This window comes from Musa acuminata, chromosome BXJ2-10 (genome assembly GCF_036884655.1).
Source record: "Musa acuminata AAA Group cultivar baxijiao chromosome BXJ2-10, Cavendish_Baxijiao_AAA, whole genome shotgun sequence".
Lineage (NCBI taxonomy): Eukaryota > Viridiplantae > Streptophyta > Magnoliopsida > Zingiberales > Musaceae > Musa > Musa acuminata.
The window spans coordinates 3,988,990-4,016,517 of record NC_088347.1 but is presented as its reverse complement, the minus strand read 5'-3'; the positions used below and the strand labels follow the sequence as shown (position 1 = coordinate 4,016,517).

The following is a 27,528-nucleotide window of genomic DNA, read 5'->3' as shown; positions in this document are numbered from 1 at the left end:
TACTCGAGCAAAAAGTTACGCTGGGGTCAATAGGGATCATCAAAATGTAGCTGGTGGTTGGTTCCCTTCTTGCAGTCCAGACATTCGATGATAATTATCGCCGCTACTGAAGACCATCTTCCTACGCATTTCAAGCAGAATGCATTGCATCAATTATCAGCCGAGAGTATTATTAATATGAACGGGCATCAACATGATACTTGAAAGGTAAGTGTCATGTAATATTTACATCCAAGTATGCAATTGACACAGCAAGCACACTCTTGATTACATCAAAGAAAATGATCGAGACAGCAGAAACTTGTTTATGATTCAATGGCTAATGAACTATGTTTCTAGCAGATACAAGGATGCTACACAAGCCTCCGTCAAGCAGTCAGCAGTCCCCTTCGGTCGACCATGGGTAGACACAATTCAGCCATGAGAATAGCGTGTCTGGAAGCTCTCTTCTTTTTCATCCAGCTTTCTCTTTAAACTTGCATGCAAAAGGTCAAAAAAACTAGTAATCAATATTTGGTTATTAATTATCAACCTTTGTGGTCGGTATTCCCACATTTCTAATTAAAACAGGCAAGAGAAGCTCTGGAAGGAAAAAAAACAGGAGAAACAAGTTTCGAAAGATGGATGTCAATCATTAACGAATAGAACAGGAACCTAGAATTCATGAAAATCATAGAGGACTAGGGTCCTTCTCAGATAGACAAATGAATTTGCAAGTGGTAGTGCCACACGCTGGTGTGCCTTTGCATTGTGCAAGATATAGACATGTAAAGAATAAAATAATAACTGTGAGCGAAACAAAAGACTAATAACATGAGATCATATTTTCTGTCCATGATGTGCCCTGCTTGATAAAAGCTTGGAGCTTCTTCAAGTGGCATCCTAAACAACGATGTTGCCTTCGATGCAAATGAAAAACCTTAGTTCGAGGCCCATGTCTTCGAGAAAACAACAATTAAAACTACGTGGAACTCCTTGGGTTTCTCAACAAAGCTTCTCTTATGATGGGTAGCTTTTGAAGAAATAAAATGTAATTATTGTGTGTATACACAAATGATGCTCCTATACTGTAAGCCCATACTATGCTTCTTTGGATCACTGCTACATAGGAACAAGATACATACCGAGCATTTAGTTCTTCCCTTGCATCAAGAGCCCCAACTTCCTCATTTGACAAAATATCAACAATGGGCTCATACAGATACCATTCTTTCCTTTTCCTTCACAAGATAGATATCATTATAGAATCAAAAGACAATCTTGGTAATTTCTTACAAGGAAAGAGAAATGCAATACTGACAAAATCCGGACATGTAGAAAGTCCAAACGACTTTCTCTTTGTCTAAAAATAGAGCAATTTGATAGCATTGAAGAATCATCTTACCGGATGACACTTCCTTTACTGCCAAATAACTTTCCTAAGTCCACTGTATTGCCTGCTTTACTGCAAAAAACAAAACTATAAAAGAATCATTTCATAGTGCTAACAACAACAAAAAGAAAAACAAAGAATTGATACTTCCCACGTCTTTTTTTATCCCAACAATACATCTCAAGTAATACATGACAGGTAACAGGTAGACCTACTTCGCACAAACCATAGAATCCTAGAGGAAACTATGACAAAAGAACATCGGAGAAAACCTGTTTGCAACAATATCTGCTCCTCGTCGACCCTTCTTCCCAACCCTGGTTTCTCTGGCTGAAGAAATAGATTGAGTTGCAATCTGAACGACAATATATTTAGGAGTATAATCAGTTTGTCAAACAATAATTCACTAAAAATGTTATAATAATATATGCAAAATATTTTTCTAGTAACAGATTATCGCAGGAAAAGAAATCTTGATTGATTATATGCAAATTGATGCCTAAGTGAACGTGCTTACACTAATACAAACTTGGAGTGGTAGACTAAAATGCATGTTTGTAACAAATATATCATTACAGAAAGCAATTACATTTTGGCATAAGAATCATATATGCATTTCATGCTAAGAACCTGTGTTTGTACAGCACTTGGAGCAACATAGAGAAAACTCCATGTGCTAGTTATATTTAAATGTACAAACTTCTCATGATAAAAGACATCTTCAAGGTAATTTAATGCAGGCATGGCACAGGATCTGCTAAACTCAACGTCCACCTTCAAGACAGAAGGCGAGTATTAGTGAGAATGCAGTATAAATGAAGTAGAATTTCCAATAAGACAAGGCTCCAACCTAACGTGATCACGTGAACCCTTCAGCTATGTATAAGGAGATAAACCACTTGCATATTTTTTTAGCCATGCAAACCAGTGTCAACTAGACTTTCCAAGACCAAGAGCAATGCAAAAAACAGACTCTACAAAGAACATCATTCCAAGCTTCCCTTGACTCCAGAATATATATATATATATATATATAATTTCAAGGAGTAATAAAATGTTGTTCATGCTGCTGCATACGAGGTGGCAAAGCGACCACATCATGTCATAAGAAACCCCACCATGATTTTTAAAAAGCCTAGGCTAGACCTTTCAATGGTTGTAGATGCCAAAGAAATAGCCCAAGAAATGACTTCAAGAAAAGTCACTTTGGCTAGTTCCACATAGATCTAGGCTAGATCAGCATGAATCTCCTAAATCCGCTGATCTAGGCTAGCTTTTATGAGTAATATTTCAAAGAGAAATTTGCATCTACAAAAATTTAATGTCTAGAAATAAGGGAAATGTCGACATATACAAATTAAGTAAAAATGCACAGCAAAGCTACACTAGCAACAGGTAACATAGAACTAATAGGTAGATTATCTTGGCAAATAAGAAATCCAGATAGCATAAAACAACACAACTCATAAAAATAACAGTAATTATACATTAATTGGTATAAAAAAAGACAGCAAAGACATATATCTAACCTCATAAAGCTGCTCTCTTATGGAAACTGCAATTGCTGGCTGTAAACATTGATCCACAAACTAGTCAACATTTACTAGGTTGTACCAGTCAAAAATCCTTAAATTACACAGCAGAAATGTGAACTGCATTTTAAGAAACAGAAATATATAAACATATAGAAGCATACAGTCTGTTCCTTGATGAACTGCACTTATATATATACATGTGTTCCAACATTTACAAATTCAAGAATCTAATTTAAATTATGCAAACATTTCTAATTTACCTAGTCCATGGCATCAATTCACAGCTTTAAAATGGAAACTCTTTAGCAATAGGACACAAAAAGCTCCAAATTTACTGGTCTTTTAGAAGCTTGTATGACATTGTGTCTTGAATAATTAGGATAGATCCCAAATACATATTACATTAATTAGATGTCAAAGAGATAGTATACTTACTCCAACTTCAGGATCTCCAATATCCAAGTCCTTGCAAAAAGTTCGTGCAAATTCTTCAGGATCACTTTCCAAATTGCTTATGTCCTAAAACCAGAAGAAATGCATCAAGAACAATATTGAAAAAATACCAACATATCAACCTTCTAAAAGCACAAAAATTTCATAAGTCAAACTTACCCACAAGAATTGATCTCTTATTACAGTGTTATTAACACGAAGGTCAATCTGTGAAATCATTGCGGTTGAGATACCCAAATAGCCTATCTTCAGAGTTAAAATCTATGAACATTTATCAGTAAGCATACCTTCAGCGGCACAATTTTCTCCTTGATATGCATTTCTTGCCCTTCATATGAATGAAACTCTGCTAATTGTGTCTGTTGCCAACAAGTTCAAAAAAAATATTAGCACATCTGATAAATGGTGAGGATTATGAGATGCTGCATCATTAACATTATCCTTGGCAATAAAATCAGGACATGATCTAGGAAATTAGCTAGTTGTAAGATCTAATATTCTCAAAATTTGCTACCATAAAAATACGATCATTATGCAGAAAAAAAAACAAGCTCTTCCCAAAATCAAGTAGATTATGCAACCTAGGAAGATATTAGGCATGGAAAAAGAAGGATTAACTTAAATCCCTTTGGATCGGTAATGAAATCAGTTTCAGGTTCAATTAAAATGTTTTAATTTCAAACTAGCTTTTTTTATTTTTAGTATTTAGAGGGGTCTTTTGTAAAACTTATAAGTTGCCACATGGCAACATCTCTTATGTTTCCCCAATTGTTTTCTAGATTGATCAAGGAAAAGAAAAAGAAAATAAATAAAGAGAAAGATGAAATGAATCAAAATCTGTTTTAATAAAATATTTCATCTCTACAAGAAAGTTTCACCTAGCCGCAAAGATGGAAGACTATCAATCAAGGGTTTAAATAGGTGCTCAGGTGCTCATGTAGTTGCTCCAGTGAGGCGAGGTAAGGCCCAAGCACCTTAGGCCTCGACCAAGCGACGCGTTTCAGTGAAGCGCCGCCTGGGCGCTCTCCTGAACCTAGGCGCCAAGCGCCTCAAGCGAGCGCCCGGTTCAAACGAAGCAACCGAACTAGACTATTAAGTCTGGTTCAATTGAACAATAGCTAGTTTGGTTCAATTAAACCAACTAAGCTACATACTATTGCTATACCTACAACAGTGATTTAAAAAGCGCTAGGCGCTAAAAGGCACCAAGGTCCAAAACCGTCCGAGGCGCTAGGCGCTCGCCCGAGCGAAACGAGATGCTGAAATATAAAAATATATAATATAATTAATAAATATAATTATTTAAAATTTTAAATTAAAATATGCTATTAAATTAAGAAAATCTATTAACAGTATTGAAAATTAATAATTTCAAATAAACCTAACAATATTAACAGTATATAGTATACTGTTAATAATATACTGTATATTGTTAACAGAAGGAGAAGAAGGAAGTGTAAGGGGGTGTTGAGCCTGCTGACTGAGAAAAGAGGAAGCGACAGCGGCAGCGGAGTGTAAGGAGGCAGCGGTGACAGCAGCGAGCAACGGGAGCGGGAGAAGGAGCGGCGAGCAGCGGGAGGCGCGAGCGGCGACAGAGGCAGCGTTTGTGAGCAGCGACAGCGACGAGCAGCGGGAGCGGGAGCAGGAGCGGCGAGCAGCGGGAGGCGCGAGCGGCGATAGAGGCAGCGTTTGTGAGCAGCGATAGCGGCGAGCAACGGCAGCAGGAGTAGGAGCGGCGAGAAACGGGAGGCGCGAGCGGCGACAGAGGCAGCGTTTGCGAGCAACAACAGCGGCGAGCAGCGAGATCGGGATCGGGAGCGGCAGCGGCGAGGGTTAGGGTTGGGTTCTCACTTATATCGATTTTAGTTGGTTCTATTGAACCAACTAACCATCAGAGACCGAACCAGGACCGACCTGTCACGACCCGAGTATGATGAGCCAACTGGCCAATAACTCCATTTTGGTCCTTCAACCACGGAACAAAATGCTTAAGCGGGAGTTAACGTAGTACACTCATCAGGCCCATATAAGCCAATCATACACATTGCCCACTTCCGATGTGGGACTAATGGGATGTTACAATATCCCCAACTCAATTAGCTTGACATCCTCGTCAAGGCCCGACATAACCCAGATCGAACCCTAGCATAGTGCATGTGAGGTTTAACTCAGTGGTGGCTCCACGCCATGATGAGTTCTCGACTCCATCCACGAGTAGCCCTTTCTTACTCGAGCCCTCTCACCCTGCCCAAATGCTAGGTCGGCTCTGATACCAAATGTCACGACCCGAGTCTGATGAGCCAACTGGCCAATAACTCCATTTTGGTCCTTCAACCACGGAACAAAATGCTTAAGCGGGAGTTAACGTAGTATACTCATCAGGCCCATATAAGACAATCATACACATTGCCCACTTCCGTTGTGGGACTAATGGGATGTTACAGAACCAGACCTAAAATCCTGGTTCGGTCGCCTTGGTTAACCCAGGCGCTCGCCCGAAGTGCCCAGCACTTGGGCTCGGGCGAGCGCCCAAGCGCCTTTTTAAATCACTAACCTACAAAAGCAGCTATTGCCTCCACCGTCGACGCTTCCTTTGCCATTGCTTCCACCGTCGATGCACAAGACTGATGTTTCCTCTATCGTCGATGAACGAGTCCGACGGCCTAGCTTTTGTGCGCAATTCCGTCCGCCACCGTTGCTTCCATGTGCAACTCCTTCCATCATTGAGGGAGAGGACCATAGCTTCCTCCGCCACAAACGAACACCTTTGAAGCTTCCTCCGCCCACAACATCACCGTCCGCAGCTTTCGCCGTCGTCGCTACTATCGTCCGTAGCCTCCTCCACTGCTACTGTTGTTGTCCGCAACTTCCTCCGCCACCACCATCATCGTCCAAAAGTTCCTCCGTCACCCTTGCCCTCTCCTTTCTCACTTTCCACTATCAGCGATTCTTTTCTCCCACTCTAACTATTGTTAACTATAGATAACCTACTGTTAACAGTAGATTGTTAACTACTGTTATCATATAATAGTCCCTATTTAGATTTTAACACTACTAATCTCTATTTGTTTAGAACTGTTATTAGGGTTTCAGGATTAATGGCAACTGTACAAAAAATTTCAAAAGACTCATCAAAAAATTCAAGAAACGATCCTGCTTGGAAATATAATTATCTAAAGGATCCTAAAGATCACAAAGCAATTACTTGCATTTTTTGTGATAAGATTACTAGAGGTGGTATTTTTCCGTATAAAATAGCATCAAGTAGAGAACTTCAAGAATGCATCAACATGCAAGAAGTGTCCACCTAATGTAAAAAAAAGTTGCTATCATAAATATATGAAAAAAAGATGCAAAGGAATGAATCTTACGGGATTTTACTCAAGGATAATGAACAAATTAAAGATGATGATAGAGAAGATTATTCAAAAAGTGTCTACTCAAGTGGGAAAAGAGTATATAACAGAAAAGAAAAAGAAACCATGGTTGTTAAAAATGGTAAAACGAGACCGATGGACTAATATATATATCAAGGATCACAGAAGCAACAAGGGCAAGCAGGAGCAAAATTAAGAAACAAATATAAGTGATGCTTATGATAAGAAAATAAGGGGAAGAACGATTTAGCACATTGCTCGCTTCTTCTATCAGGCTAGCCTTCCCCTTAGTGCTTGCTGTTTAGATTATACAAATGAGTTTCATTATAAAAAAAAGACTTATTAAAGGATCACAAAGAATCATGGGCAGAGCTTGGTTACTCTATTTTGTCAAATACTTAGATCGATAGGAGAAATAGGAGTATAAGTCATTATGATTGCAAGTTTCATTAAAAAAAAAAGAGTTGGATTATATAAATGACTTATTAAAGGATTACAAAGAATCATCGGTAGAGCATGGTTACTCTATTTTGTCAAATACTTGGATCGATAGGAGACATAGGAGTATAATTCATTTTCTTTAGGAATCATATTTGTGAAGTCAATAAATGCATCATCTTTTATACAATTTAGAGAAAAGATATATGAGTTTCTTGATAAGTTTATGAAAGAATTTGATGAATAAAATGTCATCAAAGTTATAATCGACAATAAAAGCAAATATATGTTAGTCGGTAAGATTTATCTTTTGAATTTTTTAATCTTTTAATTACTTTATGTCTCCAATTTGAATAGAAGACTATATGACTCCTAATGATACCGAGATAATGAGGAATGAAATTTGAAAGGCTGATAGATGTATTTGTTGGAAACACTTTTGGAGAGGAGAGAAATTGATTCACTAAATTTAAAATCATAAAGGGATACAGAAACTCACCACCCTAAAGATACTTAAACAAGGATACAAAACTTAAAAAAAGACTCACCACTCAAGGAAATATCCAAGAGATATAGAGATGAAACCCACCACTCTATGGTAAACCAAAGAGATATAGAGTTAAAAGAGAGAACTCAAAGAGTTTTTGCAAATACAATCAGATTCTGAAATGTTTATAACTCTAAAAAACCAAAATAAATACTAGTGCATAAAACAACTCTCCATGCATAAGGAACTACAAAATTTATTACTTTGCAGTTGATAACTAAGCATTTTTAATGCATTCCTTAGTCATGAAGAAAAGTTGAATCAACTCTCCCTTTGAATCTACCCACCAGTTGGAAAGTTAAGAGTATGAGCTTTTTCAACTTATAAAGGCATGCCCCTTAACTCTTTAGTAATCAATTTGGGCTATTCAATCAAGTTGGGCCATCAACAGTTTTGGAAAATAGGCTTGCAACTTATTTGGCTTATGGGCTATCACACTTATGAGGTCTGAATTAAAGGTTATGGGACAAGCATTGTAGGTTGTAGAGAATACCATAGGATCAGCAAGATTTACACGAGCTGATTGTAGCAAATTAGGTGCTCCCGTGTTAATCTCCCCTAATTGAAAAAGACTTGTCCTCAAGTCTTCATTTGTTCCATCAACATGATAAGGACTTAAATCAATAACATTGAATGTTGGGGACACTCCATAATCTCCAAGTAGCTCGATCTCATAAGCATTCTTGTCATGTCTCTTAAGCACTTTGAATGGACATCAGCCTTTGGTTTTAATTTCCCAAATTTGCCTGGTGGAAATCTCTCCTTCCTCAGATGAATCCAGACCAAATCACACTCATTAAACTTCACATGCTTCATGTGTTTGTTGGCAGCTCACATGTACCTCTCATTTTGCTTCTCAATAGTTGCTTAATACTCTCATACAGCTTCTTTATCTGTTTAGCTCTCTCATCAGCATCTTCACTAAATTGTTTAGTTGTTGAATGAGGAACTAAGTCCAAAGGACCAATAGGATTAGCACCATAAACAACCTCAAAAGGAATCTTATCAATGCTATGATGCATTGACGATTATAGGCAAACTCAATTTATAAAAGAATGAATCTCATTGATCGAGGTTCTTGCCAACGTAGCTTCTAAGTTTCTCAAGCTTTTGTTTGTTACCTACATTTGCCCATCGATTTGTGGATGATGAAAGCTACTAAAATTCAAAGATGTACCCAGCTTCCTCCATAGAGTTCTCCAAAAATGGCTAAGAAATTTTGAATCTCGATCATACACCATAGTTCTTGGAATGCCATGCAATCTCACAATCTCCTTGAAGTACAAATCAACAATATAAGATACATCATTTGATTTGAGAAGAGAACAAAGTGAGAAATCTTTGAGAATCTGTCAACAACCATGATAGATTCTTTGTTCTTTTGAGTTCTTGGCGGTCCTAAAACGAAGTCAAGACTCATATCCTCCCATGAAGCACTAGGCACTGACAATCAAGTGTACAAACCAGAATTTTGACTTCTTGTTTTTGCCAAATTACATACTCGGCATTGCTTCACAAGTCTCTTCACATCTCTGAACATCTTAGGCCAATAGAAATTTAATTGAACAAGAGTTACAGTCTTATCCCTACTAAAATATCCTCCCAAAACACCACCATGAACTTCAGTTAGAATTACTTGTCTCAAAGAACAAGATGGAATACAAAAAGCATTAGCTCGAAAAAAAAAATTATCAAAGATTGAAAATTGTTGAAAAGAACCCGATTTACAATTCTGCCAAATTTAGTTTAAATCCATATCAGTCTTGTAGAGATCTTTGAATGTTTCAAATCCAACCACTTTGACTTCCATAGCTAATAATAAAGAATGTTGTCTACTCAATACATCAGCAACTACATTTTGAACACCAGATTTATGCTTGATAGTAAAGTTATAAGATTGCAAGAACTCTACCCAAACTGCATGCCTCTTGTTTAGCTTGTGCTAGAGATTAATGAACCTCAATGCCTTATGATCAGAATATAGGACAAATGGCTTGGCAAAAAGATATTGACTCTAATGAGATAAGGCTTTATAAATAGTATAAAACTCCTTATCATAGGTAGAATATCTCCTTCTTGTATCATTCAGCTTCTCACTAAAAAAGGCAATGAGCTTTCTTTCTTGACTCAAAACAACACTAATACCCACATCAAAGGCATCACATTCAACCTCAAACATTTTATCAAAATTAGGTAGAACTAAGATAGGAGCTTCGATCACCTTTCTTTTTAATAGCTCAAAAATATCATCGGCCTCACTAGTCCACTTGAATTTATCACATTTCAGGCATTCGGTGATTAGAACAACAATAGAGCTGAAACCCTTAATGAATCTTATGTAAAAGAAAGTTAAGCCATGGAATCTCCTCACATCATGCAATGAAGCTGGTGTTGGCCAATTAAGAATAACCTCTACCTTACTTTGATCCATCATGATTTCATCTTTTGAAATTTCATACCATAAAAACACAATACTAGGAAAAATCACACTTCATATTAGCATTAGTGATTTAAAAAGCACTAGGCGCTAAAAGGCGCCAAGGTCCCAAAACGTCCGAGGACTAGGCGCTCGCCGGAGTGAAGCGATGTGTTAAAATATAAAAATATATAATATAATTAATAAATATAATTATTTAAATAAAAATATGCTATTAAATTAAGATAATCTAAAGTACAAAATCACAATATCACATTAACAAAAAGTCTCAAAATTCAAAAAAATAAAGTTTTACATCAAAATCATTCATCATAATCAATATTATCGTCATTTTCAAACAAAACATCTTCATTGAATTCATCCTCTTCCTCTTCATCAAAATATGTTTCATTCTCTTTGTCTTCAATAATAACAGAAGCCGAGCTTGATGCTTTTGCACTCATTTTTCTTTTATCATCTATCTTGTATATGTTTGTAATTTTTCAACACTTGAAACTCTTGCCACATCTCCCCATGTCAATCTATCATCTTCAAACACAAGCTCGTCTTCAGTATCTTGCAAGTTGGCACATATTTCTCCTACCAACCACTCATTTAAATCATCAATATCTTGTAATGAAATTAGATCAATTCTATTTTGCAAATCATGATGAGCCTTCAAAGCTTGATTATACTTTATGTAAACAAGATCGTGTAATCGTTGATGTCCCAACCGATTTCTTCTCTTCGAGTGAATCTGTCATATCATATAATTTAAAAATATATTAATATATATATCTAAATAAATAAATTAATTGAAACAAAAATATTTAGTGATCCTTACATACTCAAAGACACTCCAGTTTCGCACACAACCCGAAGCACTACATGTCAAACTAAGTACTTTGATAGCAAATTGCTGTAAGTTCAGGGTGGAATTTTCAAATAGACTCCACCATTCAACTGTAAAATTTATGTTATTATTAGCAATAACATAGTAACATACTATAGATGAAATTAATTATATCAAATTATTAATACCTGGAGACGTAGTTGTCTTGGATCGAACTGTTATTGGAATTCCAAAAAGACCTTCGATATTTTTATATAAAGATAATTAATAAATAACCTTATCTTGCACCTTAAGGCTTGGAACTAATCTTGCAACACACTAATGTAACATATCCAAATTTCTGCATCAAACCCAACAGATTTAATCTTGTAAAAAAATTCATGATTCAAATAATATCCTGCTACATGTAAAGGACAATGAAGTTGATAATTCCATCTTTCGTCAATAATTGTAAAATTTTTCTCATATTTTTTTATTCATTTTTATTAAAAGACATTTTAATTGTCTCCTTTACTCTATCGAAAGGCTCATAAATATATCTCATTGCAGGTTTATTTTTATTATCCAACAACTGAAATACTCGAACAAGAGGGTTCATTACCTTTAATATATAAACTACATGATTCCAAAAGGATGACATTAAGATGATATCAGTAGCCCTCTTGTCTTTTGCTTATTTTGCTCATTTGCTTATCACACATTTCTCAAAAGTAAACATGTTTCTCAGATTATGTTTTTGTTGATACACGCTCTATAAAATCAAGAATGGAGTAGCAAATCGGGTGACACCATATCTCATTAATTCTTTATTGTTTGTGAATTCTCTTATTATATTCAAAGCCCAAATATGATTATAAAAAAATCCAATAACAAAAATTACTTTTTCTAAGGTTATTTTGATGTTTGAGATCTTTTCAATATCCTCTAACATTAAATCAATATAATGTGTTGCACATTGAGTCCAATATAAGTGTTGTCTTTTTGTTTTAAGTAATTTACCTGAGACAAAGGATAACAAAAATGAAGACTTAAGAGTTTAACACATTTAATTAAAGATAAAATAATTAAAAATTTTAAAAAATTCAAAAGATGAATATTACCAGCTAATACATAGTTGCTTCCATTGTCGGTTATGATTTGAACGACATTTTGTTCTCCAATTTCTTCCACGAACTTGTCAAGTAAATCATATATATCTTGTCTCTAGATTTTACAAAAGATTAAGCATCTATTGACTTCACAAACATATTCCCTAAAGAACAGTTAATCATAAAATTAATTATACTCTTGCGTCTCCTATTAGTCTAAGCATCTGACATAATAGAGCAACCATGTGTTGCCAATGATTCCTTATGATCCTTTAGTAAGTCATTTGTATAATTCAACTCTTTTTGCAACAATGGAACTCGCATCTCATAACAACTTGGAGGTTTTAATCTCGCACCATATCTTTCAATAGCTTCAATCATTTCCTTAAAACTATCTAAACAAGTTGTATTAAGGGGAAGACCAGCCTGATAGAAGAAGCGAGCAATGTGTTGAATTGTTCTTCCTCTTATTTCTTTATCACAAGCATCACTTATATTTGTTTGTATAAATTTTAAGCCTCCTGCTTGCCCTTGTTGCTTCTATGGTCCTTGAAATATATATAGATCCATCAGTCCTTTTTTACCCTTCTTAGTACTCATAACTTCTTTTCCTTTTTTGTCATATACTTTTTTCCCACTTGGGTTAATACTCATAGAATAATCTTCTTCTTCATCCCTGAGATGTTCAACATTATCTTCTGGTAAATTCCCATAAGATTCATTCTTTTGCGATCATTCATATAACTCAACAACTCTTCTTTTACCTCAGGTTGACACTTTTTGTAAGCTACTGTATTCTTAAAATATTCTACTAGATGTTATTTTGCATGAAAAATACCACCTCTAGTAGTCTTATCGCGGAACATGCAAGTCACTGCATTAGGATCTTTCAAATCCTTTAAATAATTATACTTCCATGCAGGATCATTTTTTTATGCCATTGGAGAATCTATTGAGTTGCTCTGTACATTTGCTATTTATCCTGAAACCTAACAATTCAAATAAATAAAAATTAACAGTATTAAAATCAAAATAATATATTATTAATCTAATAAATAAAAATTTTGTTACTAGTATACAGTTAGCAGTATACTGTTAATAGTATACTATCGAAAGAGAAGAGTGTGAGTAGGGGAAGACCGAGGTTTATGATTGAGAAAAGCGGTAGCAGTAGCGGTAGCGATAGCAACGAGCAATGGCAACGGGAGAGGTGAGCGGCGATAGTGGCAGCAACAGCGGGAGAGGCGAGCGGCGATAGTGGTAGCGGCGAACGGCGATAGTGGCATCGACAACAACGAGCAGCGATAGCGGGAGCGGCGAGCGGAGACAGTGGCAGCGGTAGTAACGAGCAGCGACAACGACAGCAGGAACGGTGAGCGACAACAGTGGCAGTAGCAACGACAGTGGGAGTGGCGAGCGGCGAGCAGCGATAGTGGCAGCGGCAACGATAGCAGCGAGTAACGACAGCGGGAGCAAGAGCGGGAGCGACGAGCAGGGTTAGGGTTGGGGAAGTCGCAAGAGGAAGGCTGATATCGGTGCTTTAGTTGATTCGATTGAACCAACTAAAGCACTGGAGACCGAACTAGGCCTAAAACGTTGGTTTGATCGCCTTGTTTAACTTAGGCGCTTGCCTGAAGCACCCAGCGCTTGGGCTCGAGCAAGCGCCCGGCACCTGGGCTCGAGCGAGCGCCCAGGCGGCACTCTTTGAAGTGCGCCGCTTGGAAATAAAGCAAGGCGCTCGGGCATCGCCTCGCTTCGCCCGAGTGCCTATTGAAATCACTAATTAGCATACAGATTTTGCTGCCTCAAAATAAAAAAGATCTCTTTGAGATGATTTATATGCTCCTCCTCACTCTTATTGTACACCAATATGTCATCAAAGTAAACCACAACAAAAGAACCAATGCATGACTTAAGTATGTGATTCATAAATCTCATGAAAGTGCTAAGAGCATTAGATAGCCCAAATGGCATAACCAACCTTTCATATAAGTCATCCCTAGTTTTAAATATTGTTTTCTACTCATCTCTAAGCCTCATTCTAATTTCATAATAGTCACTCAAATCAATTTTAGAGAAAATAGAAATACCACACAATTAATCAAGTAAATCATCTAACCTTAAAATGGAAAAACGATAATCAATTATGATTTTGTGCGATTGTCCACACACATTCTCTAAGAACCATCCTTCTTAGGCACAAGGCTGGAATCGCACAATGACTCATGCTCTCCTGAATCAGCCCCTTTTCCACTAACTCATTCGCTTGCCTTTGAAGTTCTTCATGCTCTTTGGGGCTCATTCTATAGGCTACTTTATTAGGTAGCACAACCCTTAGAATAAGATGCATGTGATGTTGGATATCTCTCAAAGGTGGATAACCATGTCGAATCTCCTCCGGTATAATATCTTGAAACTCCTCCAGAATTGGTTTCATGATTGCTGGTGACTCCTTATGTTGTTCATTCTCCTCTACTACTACTAGAGCCAAAACATCACCACCCCTTTCTAGTACACCCTTGCATTCACCATAGGTCAGAGCACTAACTTCCTTCTTTGGTGGACTGGTTTCAAAAGGTTGTAATGGAGCTAAAACAATCTTTATTTCATTCACCTTAAAAGGATAAGTATGTTTATAGCCATCATACAACACCCTCTTATCTTAATACTAAGATCTACCCAACAATAAATGACAAGCATCCATAGAAGCAACATCACACCATACTTCATCTTTATAATGCTTGCTAATAGAAAACTAAACTAAACTAAACATCTTTTAGTTACCTTAATGTTATTCCCCTTTTGCAGCCAGCATAATTGGTGAGGATGTGGATGAGAGATTGTCTAACTTTAGCTTCCGCACTATCTCTAAAGACACCACATTCTCAAAGCTGCCACTATCAATGATCACCAAGCACACCTTGCCATGAGAAGTGCATTTGGTGTAAAACACGTTCTTTCTCACCCAACTTTTATCCTCAGCCACATAAGACATTTAAGCTATGTTGTACCACAATAGACAAACCATGACCAGTATAAGTAACCTCTTCCTCATCATCATCAAATTCTGGTTCATCGTTGGCTTCTTCTTCTTCACCGCTATGATTTTCAACCAAAGTAATAATCCTTCAATTTAGACAATCTAAAGTAATATACCTAAAACCATGACATTTGAAATATTTTTAGCTACTTGGTGTAGAAGAAGTAGGTGTTTGTTTGCTGCCAGCAAATCCTTCACCCTTGTCTTGCACCTTTGACACCATCTTGCTTTGGAGAATAGGCTTGGAATTTCCTCCTCTCATATAACATTCTTTTGACCCATACCGAGAACTCTTTTCAAACTTCTATTGCTTCTCAACTTTTAAAGATAACTTGCTCACATCATTTAAAAACCAATATGACTAGAGTCGAACCACTTTAACAATCTCATACTTCAGACCTCCTAAGTATCTTACAATGGTTTGCTCCTCTAGTTCCACAAGCTCTCCTTTTAACATGAGATTATCGAACTCTGCTGTGTACTCCTCTACTCTAAGATCTTTTTGCTTGAAATCATAAATTTTGAGAAAGATCTCTTGCTTATAGTTGTCAGGCAAGTATTTCCTCTTCAACTCCCTTTTCATTTTTTCCCATGTCACGATCTTACTCTTCCCCTCATATTCCCTTTACTTTTTTAGATTTTCCCATCAAAAAGATGCATTCCTTCTGAGTTTGAGTGCCACAAGCTTTACATTCTTTTATTCTAGTGGTTCATGAAACTCAAACATTCTTTCCACCGTATTAAGCCAATCAATAAAGTCGTCAATATTGATTTTACCTTCAAACTTCGAAATATCCAAATTTAGGTTGTATTTGTTCTACTACTCGTCTTGGTCTCTATACCTTGCTCGATATCTTCCCAACTCCCTTGGGTGAGGAGGTGTATCATCATCAGAGCCAAACTCTTGGGCATCATTTTCATGTTGGTTGCTTCTTCTCCAAAGTTCTTTAATAATTTCATTCTTTTCTTGTATACTACATAGTAATCTCTGTAACTGCAACCTTAAGGACTTAACGTCATCTTTATGGCCACTACCTTCACCAATTACATATTTTCCATTCCGTCTTGCCATGATCTCTAGCCTTTAGCTCTGATACCAAACTAATACCGTGATAAGGAGGAATGGAATTTGAAAGACTAATAGATGTATTTGCTAAAAACACTTTTGGAGAGGAGAGAAATTGATTCACCAAGTTTAAAATCTTAAGGGATATAAAAACTCACCACCCTAAGGATAATTCAACAAGGATACAAAACTTAAAAAGAAGACTCACCACTCAAGAAAATATCCAAGAGATATAGAGACAAAACCCACCACTCTATGGTAAACCAAAGAGATGCAGAGTAATAAGAGAGAACTCAAAAACTTTCTACAAATACAATCAGATTCTGAACTGTTTCTAGCTTGAAAGCACCAAAATAAATACTAGTGTATGAAACAACTCTCCATGCATAGGGAACTACTAAATTTATTGCTTTGCAGTTGATAACTAAGCCCTTTAATGCATTCCTTAGTCATGAAGAAAAGTTATATTAACTCTACCTTCGAATCTACCCACCAATTGGAAAGTTAAGACTCTGAGCTTTTTCAACTTATAAAGGCATGCCCCTTAACTCTTTAGTAATCAATTTGGGTTATTCAATCATGTTTGGCCATTTGTAGGTTTAGAAAATGGACTTGCAACTCATTTAGTTTATGAGCTATCACATTTGAGAGGTCTGGTTTAAAGACTATGGGACGAGCATTGTGGGTTATAGATAATACCATAGGATCAGCAAAATTTACACGAGCTGATTGTAGTAAATTAGGCATTCCCGTGTCACCTAAGTCTTATCAATTTCGTTTTCCTTTGTCTTAAATAAATTACTTTGAAGCAAAAAAAGACAACACTTATATTGGACTCCATGTGCTGCATATTGTATTGATTTAATGTTGGAAGATATTGAAAAGATTCCTGGCATCAAGAAGACTTTCAAAAGAGCAATTTTTATTGTTGGATTTCTCTATAATCATATTAGAACTTTAAATATGATGAGAGAATTTATAGACAATAAGGAATTAGTGAGATATGGTATCACTCAATTTGCAACTTCCTTCTTTCTTGATATTATAAAGCATGGATCATAAAAAATATAACTTGAGAAACATGTTTACCTTAGAGAAATATGTGATAAGCAAATGAGCAAAAGAAGCGAAACACAAGAGGGCCAGTGATATCATCTTAATGTCGTCATTTTGGAATCTTGTAGTTTATACATTAAAGGTAATAGGCCCTCTTGTTCAAGTCCTTCTATTGACAAACAATGAAACGAAGATTGCAATGAGATATATTTATAAAACTATGAATAGAGCAAAGGAGATGATATTTGCAATCATTAACGAAAGATGAAATTGTCAACTTCATCGTCCATTACATTTAATAGCAAGGTTCGCAATACCGTACCGTACCGGTATTTCGACTTGGGCTCGGTACCGGTACGGTACGGTATACCGAGCGATACACCCAGGTGTACCGAGCGGTACACCTGGGTGTACCGAGTACTGTAGCACTACTACAGTGCTACAGTAAACTGCTACAGTGCCTCGGAACGGTACCAGTCGGTCCGCGTACCGAAAACCTGTCGGACCGGTACATACCGCCCGTACCGGGCGGTACAGCTCGGTACGGCAGACCCTGTTTAATAGGATATTATTTGAACCCATAATTCTTTTATAAAAATACCTCCATTGAGTTTAATACAGAAGTTATAAATGGATTATATAAGTGCATTGCAAGATTAGTTCCAAGCCTTGAGATGCAAGATAAGATCATATGTGACTTATCTTTATATAAGAAAGCTAATGGTCGTTTTAGAATTTCAATGGCAGTTTGATCTATGACAACTACATCCTTAAATATTTAAAAATTTATATAATTAATTTCATGTATAGTATGTTATTGTTAATAATAAAGTAAATTTTACAGCTAAATAGTGGAGTCTATTTGGAAATTTCATCTTGAACTTATAGCAATTGCCTATCAAAATTCTTAGTTTGACTAAAAGTGCTACGGGTTGTGAGCGAAACTAAAGTATCTTTGAGCATGTAAGGATCATAGAATTTTTTTGTTTCAATATACCTATTCTTTTTTAGGTAGATGTATTAATCTATTTTTAAATTATATGGCATAACAAATTCACATAAAGAGAAGAAATTGGTTAGAACATCAACGATTACATGATCTAGTTTGTATAAAATATAATCAAGCATTGAAGACTCATCATTATTTGCGAAAAAATATTGATCCAATCTCACTACAAGACATTAATGATTCAAATGAGTGGTTGGTGGGGGAAATGGGTGCGAACTTACAAGATGCCAGAAGATGAGCTTGTATTTGAAGATGACAACTTCACATAGAGGGATGTGACAAGAGCCTTAGGTGTTGGATAATCACAAACACATACAAGACAAATGACAAAGGTAAAAATAAGTGCAAAAGCCTCAAATTCATCCCTTGCCATTGTCGAAGAGGAGGAAACCTATTTTGATGAGGATGGATGAGAGGAAGAGAAAGATAATATGTTTGAATATGACGATGTTGATTATGATGATAATTGAATTTGATATAAAACTTTATTGTTTTGAGCCTCTTGACATTTTTGTTATTAGAATATGGATAATGTGACTTGGTACTTTAGATCTTTTTGATTTAATATCATATTTTTATTTATATAATCATATTTATCAATTATTTTTTTTTTTTTAATTTTAATATTTCAAAGCATCTCGCTTCGCTTGGGTTAGCGCCAAGTGTCTCTAGCATTTTGGGACCTTGGTATCTTTTAGCTCTTAGCGTCTTTTAAATCACTGTTATCAATTATATATTTTAATTAAAAGAAAAAGTTACTTATCAAGATGAATCTAAAAATTTATCTTTTCGAAAGAAGGAAAAGATAAATGCTTGATTAGCTTTGTGTGATCGAATTTTATTATTTTTTTCTTGTACTTGAAACCTATAAAAAAGTGCAAAGAGATTGTAATGGGATCTTAAGTTGTTGAATGAATGTAAGAGTTTCTTTTCACACGTGTGAGTAGCGCAAACGTATAGTCTTCACATCGATGTCAATTGGAAGGGCTTGGAGCAAGTCCAAAAGTATTCTATTTTTATCTTTGTCTCCTCTCTTCTAAATAGACTACCGTCTAACTTCCACCATTCCTAAAATTTCTAAAATCCTAAATAGCAGAAAGTGTAACATTGTTAGAGTTACCCTAAAATGTAAACTTGTGATCAACTTCACAATCAAGTCAAACAAATCAAGAGGGTGAAACAATGTTTCTCTCCTAATGTGCTTTGTTGTTCCCCCCTTGCTTTGTCACTTTTTTTCTTTTCCTCTTATTACCAGCTCTTTTGCAACAAGACCCCTAAGCTTATCACCTTTTAAATTGTCCTATATCAATATGAAGTGTTGCAAATAAATTGAAGGAAACTAAATGATAAGCTCTGGAGAGATTAAAGTGAAGAAGTTCAATAAAAATAATCAAGATACTAGTCAAACAATAAGAACAATAGAGAGAAAAAGAAACCAAGAAAAATTTCTTATTTCTAAGGGATAAATGATATTTTCTATCTCGTGTGCCAAGCTTGATAAGCTCTGGGGTGATTACGTGAAGAAGTTGAATAAAAATAGTCAGGATACTAGTCAAACAGTAGAGAAAACAGAGAGATAAACTAAGAAATACATTCTGAGGGGTAAATGATCTTTTCTATCCTGTGAGTGCAGTTTATGTTGCAACCTATTTCCTGAGAAAAGAAATTCACCACCTATTTCTTATGCAATTGAAGACAAGGTCAAAACCAAGTAAATAATTTACAATAAAGTTACTTACTTGAATGGATTGAGCAATCTGGGTAACAAATGTTGGAGGTAGTTTGAGATCCTTCACTGTCCTTTTAGCAAAATTGTTCACTTCCGAGTCAGGATCTTGAAGTGTAAAACCGAAAAGGAATGAGTAAATACAACTACATATAACTCATGCACAATTTCAAAGTTGGTAAGCAGATAAGTAGATGATACTTGGTAAAGAACGAATCCATCACTGCAATGTTAATTATGACTTCATGTCTACTTATTAGTAGAAACTGAAAGTGGTCTATTTTCAACACACACAACCATGTACAACACAATGCTTTAACTGATCATAAGCCATCATCAGCTAAAGCAGTTGACCTAGTTCAAAGAAAAATTCCTTAGCGAATACAGAAGTAATTCATAGGACTTTCTTATAATTGAGTGGATGAACAATTCAGACAGCAGAAATAGCAATGTAATAAGTCCTATACTCTTACGTGGTTTAAATCAAGGTTCGCCGTACCATACCGTACCAGCGTTTCCACCCGGGCTCGGTATGGTACGGTATGGTGTACCGAGTGGTACACCTGATTTCACCGATTTAACCCTTCGAAAATACCTAAAAATTAAAAAAAAAGTTAGGATAGGGTTTTCAAGTTACGAATAAATATAGTAATAGTACAAGTTTAGCAAAATTAATGTAAATTAGGTAAGAATAATATCACATATCTTTTTCGGACTTTGAGGTAGTCTTGTTCGAGGTTCGTATTTCAGCCCGTTATAGATTGAAATATCTATAGAAAAATCAGTTGAATTGTTAGACTATTTTGTTACAATATAAACTCTAAAATTCAAATGAATTAAATAATCACATATCTAGATATACCTGATTGTTGATTTTACCACCAAAACGAATGACGGGCCTCCACGGATGGTGGATCGAGGTCCTCGATCCGATACATATCAATATGATACGTTTGTTGGACCCAATCATGAAATTGATCTCATGACATAGTCTATTGATACACTGTATGCCATTGATGCATCAATGTGGTGCTAATCGTAGATTGATCGTCATGAATCATATTTGTCCGAGACAGCTCTTGATGCATATATTGGTGCTGTTCTATATCATGCTGTTGCTTAGAGAAGGATGACCAACTATCACCATACTGTTGTTGCCCGTATGATTCTCCATAATACGATGATTGTGAATACGATGAGCCTCTTTCTATGTTTATATCATGTATGCTCTATCGCATTTGTTCATATTCATCCACTGCCTTCCCCTTCCCCTTCCCCTTCCGCGCATAAACTTAACCAGTACCTTGTCGAGTTCTATGATCTGAATCTTGAGTGGCATGTGTAAAATATTGCTCCTCAGTCCATTCACCACCCTCAAGTTGTGTAGACGAGACTAACGACTGCCTGGCATCACCGCCATCATCTGTCGAGGCACTGTTGTCCGTGTTGCTGTCATGTCTCTGGACCGAGGGAGAAAGAGAATGTGATTGTGAAGGTGTCTCGTCGCCCGACTCGATTCTTTCCAACGATGCAACTGATGCTACTGCCTTCCCCTTCCTCTTAATCTTTCCAAATTAGCCTCGATTGAATTCACAAATCGTTGTTTTATAGAGTTTAGGAGAGAGAAAAAAAGTTTGAGAGAGAGTTTAAGAGAGTATAATGAAATAGGGGAGAGAAGAATGGTTTAGATTTAGATTTAACACTACTAATCTTTAGATTTTAACACTACTAATCTTTAGATAATTATATTGTCATTTGAAATTGGAGGAGAAAGGGCTCCAACGGTCAAATTGACCATTGGAGCACTGTAGCACTGCTATAGTGCGGTAACGGTCGAAATCGACCGTTACAAAGTGGTACCAACGGTAACAGTCGAAATTTCGACCGTTACCGCTCGATATTACCCCGTATCGTCCGATACAGGGTTTTTTGGGCGTACTGCTCGTTAGCGGGCGGTCCGCATACCGATAGCCTATCGGACCGGTACGTACCGCCCGTACCGGGTGGTACGATTCGATATGGCAGGCCTTGGTTTAAATATATGTTAAAGGTTCCCTAGACTACCTTATATAGGAGTAAAAAGTAAAGGTCTCCAAAACCCATGGATTTACTCAACTGACATTCAACTGAAACTGAAATGCTTTGACCAAAGTAAAAAACAGATTGTAAGTTGTGTGTTTTGATTATACAATTGTAAGTGAATGATAAACAAATATCAATATGATAATACTATGTATTACATATAAAAAGAGAAAGCAAGATATGAGGCAGTCTATATTGCACATTCCAATATATTCTAGGTCATCCTAATTTCTCATCCTAATAGCTAAGTTTAACCAGAATAAAATAGAACCGTTCAAACTCAACAGAAGCTGGCCAATTTTGGCCAGTTCAAGCCAATTTCACAGCCTTAAAAGAAGAAAATAAGAGAGCAGAAGGAGCAAAAGCAACAGAAGAGGACAAGAGTGAATACAAGATAGAGGAAAAGCAAAAGGAAGAAACAAAGCCTAGGACCATAACCTTGAAAAAGAAGAGGCAGTGTAATTGCTATTGACTATAACCACCAAATTTGGCCAAATTGGCACTGTTCTTGCAACGTTCGTCATCTACCACAGCATTAGACATAGACAACGAAATAAAGAAAAAAATAGGGGAATGATTAAAACAGTCCTTAACCCCTTAATCTTAAAGAACTAGGGATGTCATCAATAAAAAAGATGTCATATAATTGATCATATCCTATGAGAGATCTCTTCAAATATTCTTTTTCTACGGTTGTTTTTGCATTAACACTTTACCTGCATAGCGATAAAGAAGCATCAGGTCTATAGCAGTGATTTAAAAAGCGCTAGGCACCAAGGTCTCAAAACGCCATAGGTGCTCGCCCGAGCGAAGCGAGGCGATCTAAAAATATTAAAATATAAAAATATATATATAATATAATTAATAAATATGATTATTTAAATAAAAATATAACATTAAATTAAAAAGATCTAAAGTACCAAATCACATTATCCATCTCCTAATAGTAAAAATGTCAAAAGACTCAAAATTCAAAACAATAAAGTTTAACATCAAAGTCATTTATCATCATAATTAACATCGTCGTCATTTTCAAACAATTCATCCTCATTGAATTCATTCTCTTCCTTTGGTCCTTCTTCATCAAAATATGTTTCATTCTCTTCAACAATAATAAGAGCCGAGCTTAATGCTGTTACACTCATTTTTCTCTTCATCATTTGTCTTGTATATGTTTGTAATTCTCCAACACCTGAAGCTCTTGCCACATCTCCCTATGCCAAGTTATCATCTTCAAATACAAACTCGTCTTCGGCATCTTGCAAGTTCACACCCATTTCTCCCACCAACCACTCATTTGAATCATCAATGTCTTGTAATAAGATTGGATCAATTCTATTTCGCAAATCATGATGAGCCTTCAAAGCTTGATTATACTTTATATAAGCAAGATCATGTAATCGTTGATGATTATACTTTATATAAACAAAATCATGATTATACTTTATACTTGATTATACTTGACTATACATTATAATTTGAAAATATATTAATATATCTATTAAAAATAAATTAAAATATTTTGTGATCCTTACTTGCTCAAAGACACTTTAGTTTCGCTCATAACCCGTAGCACTACATGTCAAACTAAGTATTATGATAGCAAATTGCTGTAAGTTCAAGGTGGAATTTTCAAATAGACTTCACCATTCAGCTGCAAAATTTATTTTATTATTAGCAATAACATAATAGTATACTATAGATAAAATTAATTATATCAAATTATTAATACCTGAGGATATAGTTGTCCTAGATCGAACTGTCATTGAAATTTCAAAAAAGCCATCAACATTCTTATAAAAAGATAATTCATAAATAATCTTATCTTGCACCTCAAGACTTGGAACCAATCTTACAATGCACTGATATAACTCATTCAGAAATTCTCCATCAAACCCAATGGATGTGATCTTATAAAAAAATTTTGGGTTCAAATAATATCCTAATATATGTAAGGGACGATGAAGCTGACAATTTCATCTTTCGTCAATGATTGCAAATATTTTCTTATGTTTTTTTTCATTAAAATACTTTTGAATCGTCTCCTTTGCTCTATTCATAGCCTCATAAATATATCTCATTGCAAGCTTATTTTCATTATCCGTCAACCGAAGAACTCGAACAAGAGGACTCATTACCTTTAATATATAAACTACAAGATTCCAAAAAGACAACATTAAAATGATATCACTAGCCCTCCTACCTTTCGCTTCTTTTACCCATTTGCTTGTCACTCATTTCTTTGAGGTAAACACGTTTCTTAAGTTATATTTTTGACGATGCACGCTCCGTAATGTTAAGAAGGAAGTAGCAAAAGGACAGCATTAAAATGATATCACTAGCCCTCCTACCTTTCGCTTCTTTTACCCATTTGCTTGTCACCTATTTCTTTGAGGTAAACACGTTTCTTAAGTTATATTTTTGACGATGCACGCTCCGTAATGTTAAGAAGGAAGTAGCAAATCGGGTGATATTATATCTCACCAATTCCTTGCTGCTTGTGAATCCTCTCATCATATTCAAAGCCCCAGAATGATTATAAAGAAATCCAACAACAAATATTACCCTTTCTAAAGTTTTTTTTATTTCAGAGATCTTTCCAATATCCTCCAACATTAAATCAATATAATGTGCTACACATGGAGTCCAAATATAAAATTTTTTTTTCAATTAATTGACCTGCTACAAAGGATAACAAAAATGATAAGACTTAGGAGTTTAATACATTTTTCATTTAATTAAAGATAAAATAATAAAAAAATTCAAAAGATGAATCTTACCAACTAATACATAGTTGCTTCAGTTGTCAGTTATAACTTGGACGACATTTTGTTTACCAATTTCTTCCATGAACTTGTCAAGCAAATCATATATTTTTTCTTTAAATTTCACCAAAGATGATACATCTATTGACTTCACAAACATGGTTCCTAAAGAATAATCAACCATAAAATTAATTATACTCTTGTATTTCCTATCGATCCAAGCATCTGACATAATAGAGCGACCACGTTTTACCCATGATTCTTTATGGTCATTTGTATAATCCAACTCTTTTTTTAACAATGGAACTCACATCTCATAATAATTTGGAGGTTTTAATCCCATACAATATCTTCCAATAACTTCAATCATCTCCTTAAAACTATCTAAATGAGTTGTACAAATGGGAAGGCCAACCTGATAGAAGAAACAAGCAATGTGCTAAATTGTTCTTCTCCTTATTTCTTTATCGCAAGCATCACTTATATTTGTTTGTCTTAATTTTAAGCCTCTTATTTGCCCTTGTTACTTCTATGATCCTTGATACGCATATAGGTCCGCACCCTTTTTACCCTTCTTAGTAACCATAACTTCTTTTCCTTTTATGTCGTGTACATTTTTCCCACTTGGGTTGACACTCTCAAAATAATCTTCTTCATCATCCCTAATATGTTCAACATTATCCTCTAGTAAAATTTCATAAGATTCATTCTTTTGCATCTTTTTTTTATTCATATAAGCTAGCAGCTCTTCTTTTACCTCAGGTGGACACTTCTTGCAAGCTACTGCATTCTTGAAATTTTCTACTAGATGCTGCTTTGCACGAAAAATACCACCTCTAGTAGTCTTATCATAAAAGATGCAAGTAATTGCATTAGGAACTTTAGGATCCTTTAGATAATTATATTTTCGTGTAGGATCCTTTTTTGAATTCATTAAAGAATCTATTGAATTGCTTTATACACTTGCCATTGACCGTTGCTTTGAATTCATTAAAGAATCTATTGAATTCATTAAAGAACCAAGGCCTTAATTTCAAATAAATAAAGATTAGTAGTGTTAAAATCTAAATAGAATATTAGTAATCTAATAAATAAAAATTATTTTGATAGTAATTAATAATCTACTGTTAACATACTATTAACAATAGTAGGGAAGAGTAGAAACCGATAGTGAGAAGTCACAGTGAGAAGCTGAGTTGCAGACAGTAGGAGGCAGTAGAGTCGCAAAAAACAGAAGGCAGCAGGCAACAGCGGAAGCTGCAGAGTCACGGGCAGTAGGAGGCAACGGACAACAGCAGCGGAGTCATGTCGTGAACAGCAACAAGCAGTGGACAACAATAGTGGCTGCAGACAGCAACGGAAGCTAAGGAGACTCAGTCGGCGACAAAGGAAGACTCTGAGGCAACGGGAGAAACTATCGACGGTGGAGGCAGAGGGAGAAATCGTTGGCGGCGAACGCAGAGGGAAAAACCTTCGACGGTGGAAATAGTGAGAGAAGCGTACGTAGGGTTTAGAGTCGGGGTCGTGCGCTGATATAACCGCGTGCGTTAGTTGGTTCAATCGAACCAACGAACGCAAACTTAACCGAACCAGACTTAAAAGTCTGGTTCGGTCACCTTATATGACCGGGCGCTCACCCAAAGTGCCCAAGCGACGCCTCTTTGAAGCACACTACCTGGCCCTTAAACGAGGCGCTCAGGCCTCGCCTCACCTGAGCGCCTAAATAAACGCCCAAGCACCTTTTTAAATCATTGGTCTATAGTGGAGCCCATTGACAACTTCAAAACTACAATGTAGTAGACTACCAAAGAAATTACAAAATAATTGTGCCCTATAAAGCACACATCAAATAGAAACTTTTTGTAACAAAAAAAGTTGAGAAATTTTAAGACGTGTCATAGAAATATTTTTGTTTGAATAAAAACAGAATTAACAGGTTATTATGAGGTATACTCTTAAGAATTGCACAATATTGAGGAAGTTACTTCGAAGTTGGTCACTGAGTCAATAAGGTCTCAGCAGTTCTAGATAACAAATACTTAAATATTTCACTGCACCCAAACTGAAATAATAACACATGAATTAGAGTTGGATTATCCAATTAATAATAGATACAGATGATTTATATCAAGCACACATCAAGCAAATTATAGATGAATATTCAGGGCAGATCGTAATGAGAAAAGAAGCAAAAATACCATTAGGATTCCAAGTGAAGGCATCTTTGAAGCGCTGACCATCGATATCCAAATCCAAGCGAATGGGCACGAAATTCTCCGCCGTTGGCCTGCCAACAGCAATCAGAAACAAACACATCTCACGAGTGAGTGAATACAAGCGACGAAACAACAAGGGAAAAAAGAAGCCCACAAGCACAACACAATCTAAAAATTAACACAAATAGAAGGAATTCCTCTTAAAAATCGAGAATAGATAACAAACCGACCTCAACCAACTAGAAATCAAAGGAATGAAAGGAAAATAAAAATAAAAAGTGAAAAAAACGACAATCAAAGAAAAGAAATAAAATGAGGAAATCGAGAGGGAACTCGCATTCTAAATTTCATGGGGGCTTTGGAGGCGCCTGGATGGAAGGATCTCATCCCCTTCGTTCTTAAATCCGATCGAGCGGAAGAGGGACAGGAGTCCCGAACGGAGCAGCAGAACGCCGAGGGCTCCTTGTGGTACGATTCCCACGGACGGTG

At 36.0% G+C, this 27,528-nt stretch overlaps 1 protein-coding gene across 5 annotated transcripts; it reads right to left on the bottom strand.

Annotated features, from left to right (window-relative positions):
• Positions 1-144: 144 nt before the first annotated feature.
• LOC135624297 (chromatin structure-remodeling complex protein BSH-like) lies at positions 145-27,528 on the bottom strand. Of its 5 annotated transcripts, none has more exons than XM_065127758.1 (11): positions 27,377-27,528; positions 27,022-27,110; positions 19,990-20,084; positions 3,648-3,719; positions 3,520-3,567; positions 3,343-3,426; positions 2,902-2,940; positions 1,645-1,727; positions 1,385-1,459; positions 1,125-1,220; positions 145-475 (listed from the first exon to the last, which is right to left on the bottom strand). In XM_065127758.1, the coding sequence occupies exons 1-11, from the start codon at positions 27,424-27,426 to the stop codon at positions 415-417; spliced, it is 792 nt and encodes a 263-aa protein (XP_064983830.1). In that variant the 5' UTR covers positions 27,427-27,528; the 3' UTR covers positions 145-414. The 5 variants fall into 5 exon arrangements, with proteins under 5 accessions (XP_064983830.1, XP_064983827.1, XP_064983831.1 ...); XM_065127755.1 differs by having other exon boundaries at positions 145-468; XM_065127759.1 differs by having other exon boundaries at positions 1,385-1,444.

What these genes read in the sequence shown, in the direction of transcription:
- LOC135624297 (XM_065127755.1), bottom strand. Translation starts at nt 27,426, where the DNA reads ATGAGATCCTTCCATCCAGGCGCCTCCAAAGCCCCCATGAAATTTAGA. An exon ending in TAAGAGATCAATTCTTGTGG is followed by an intron (nt 3,427 to 3,519) that starts GTAAGTTTGACT and finishes TTCTGGTTTTAG; the next exon opens with GACATAAGCAATTTGGAAAG. An exon ending in TAAGAGAGCAGCTTTATGAG is followed by an intron (nt 1,728 to 2,901) that starts GTTAGATATATG and finishes ATTGTCGTTCAG; the next exon opens with ATTGCAACTCAATCTATTTC.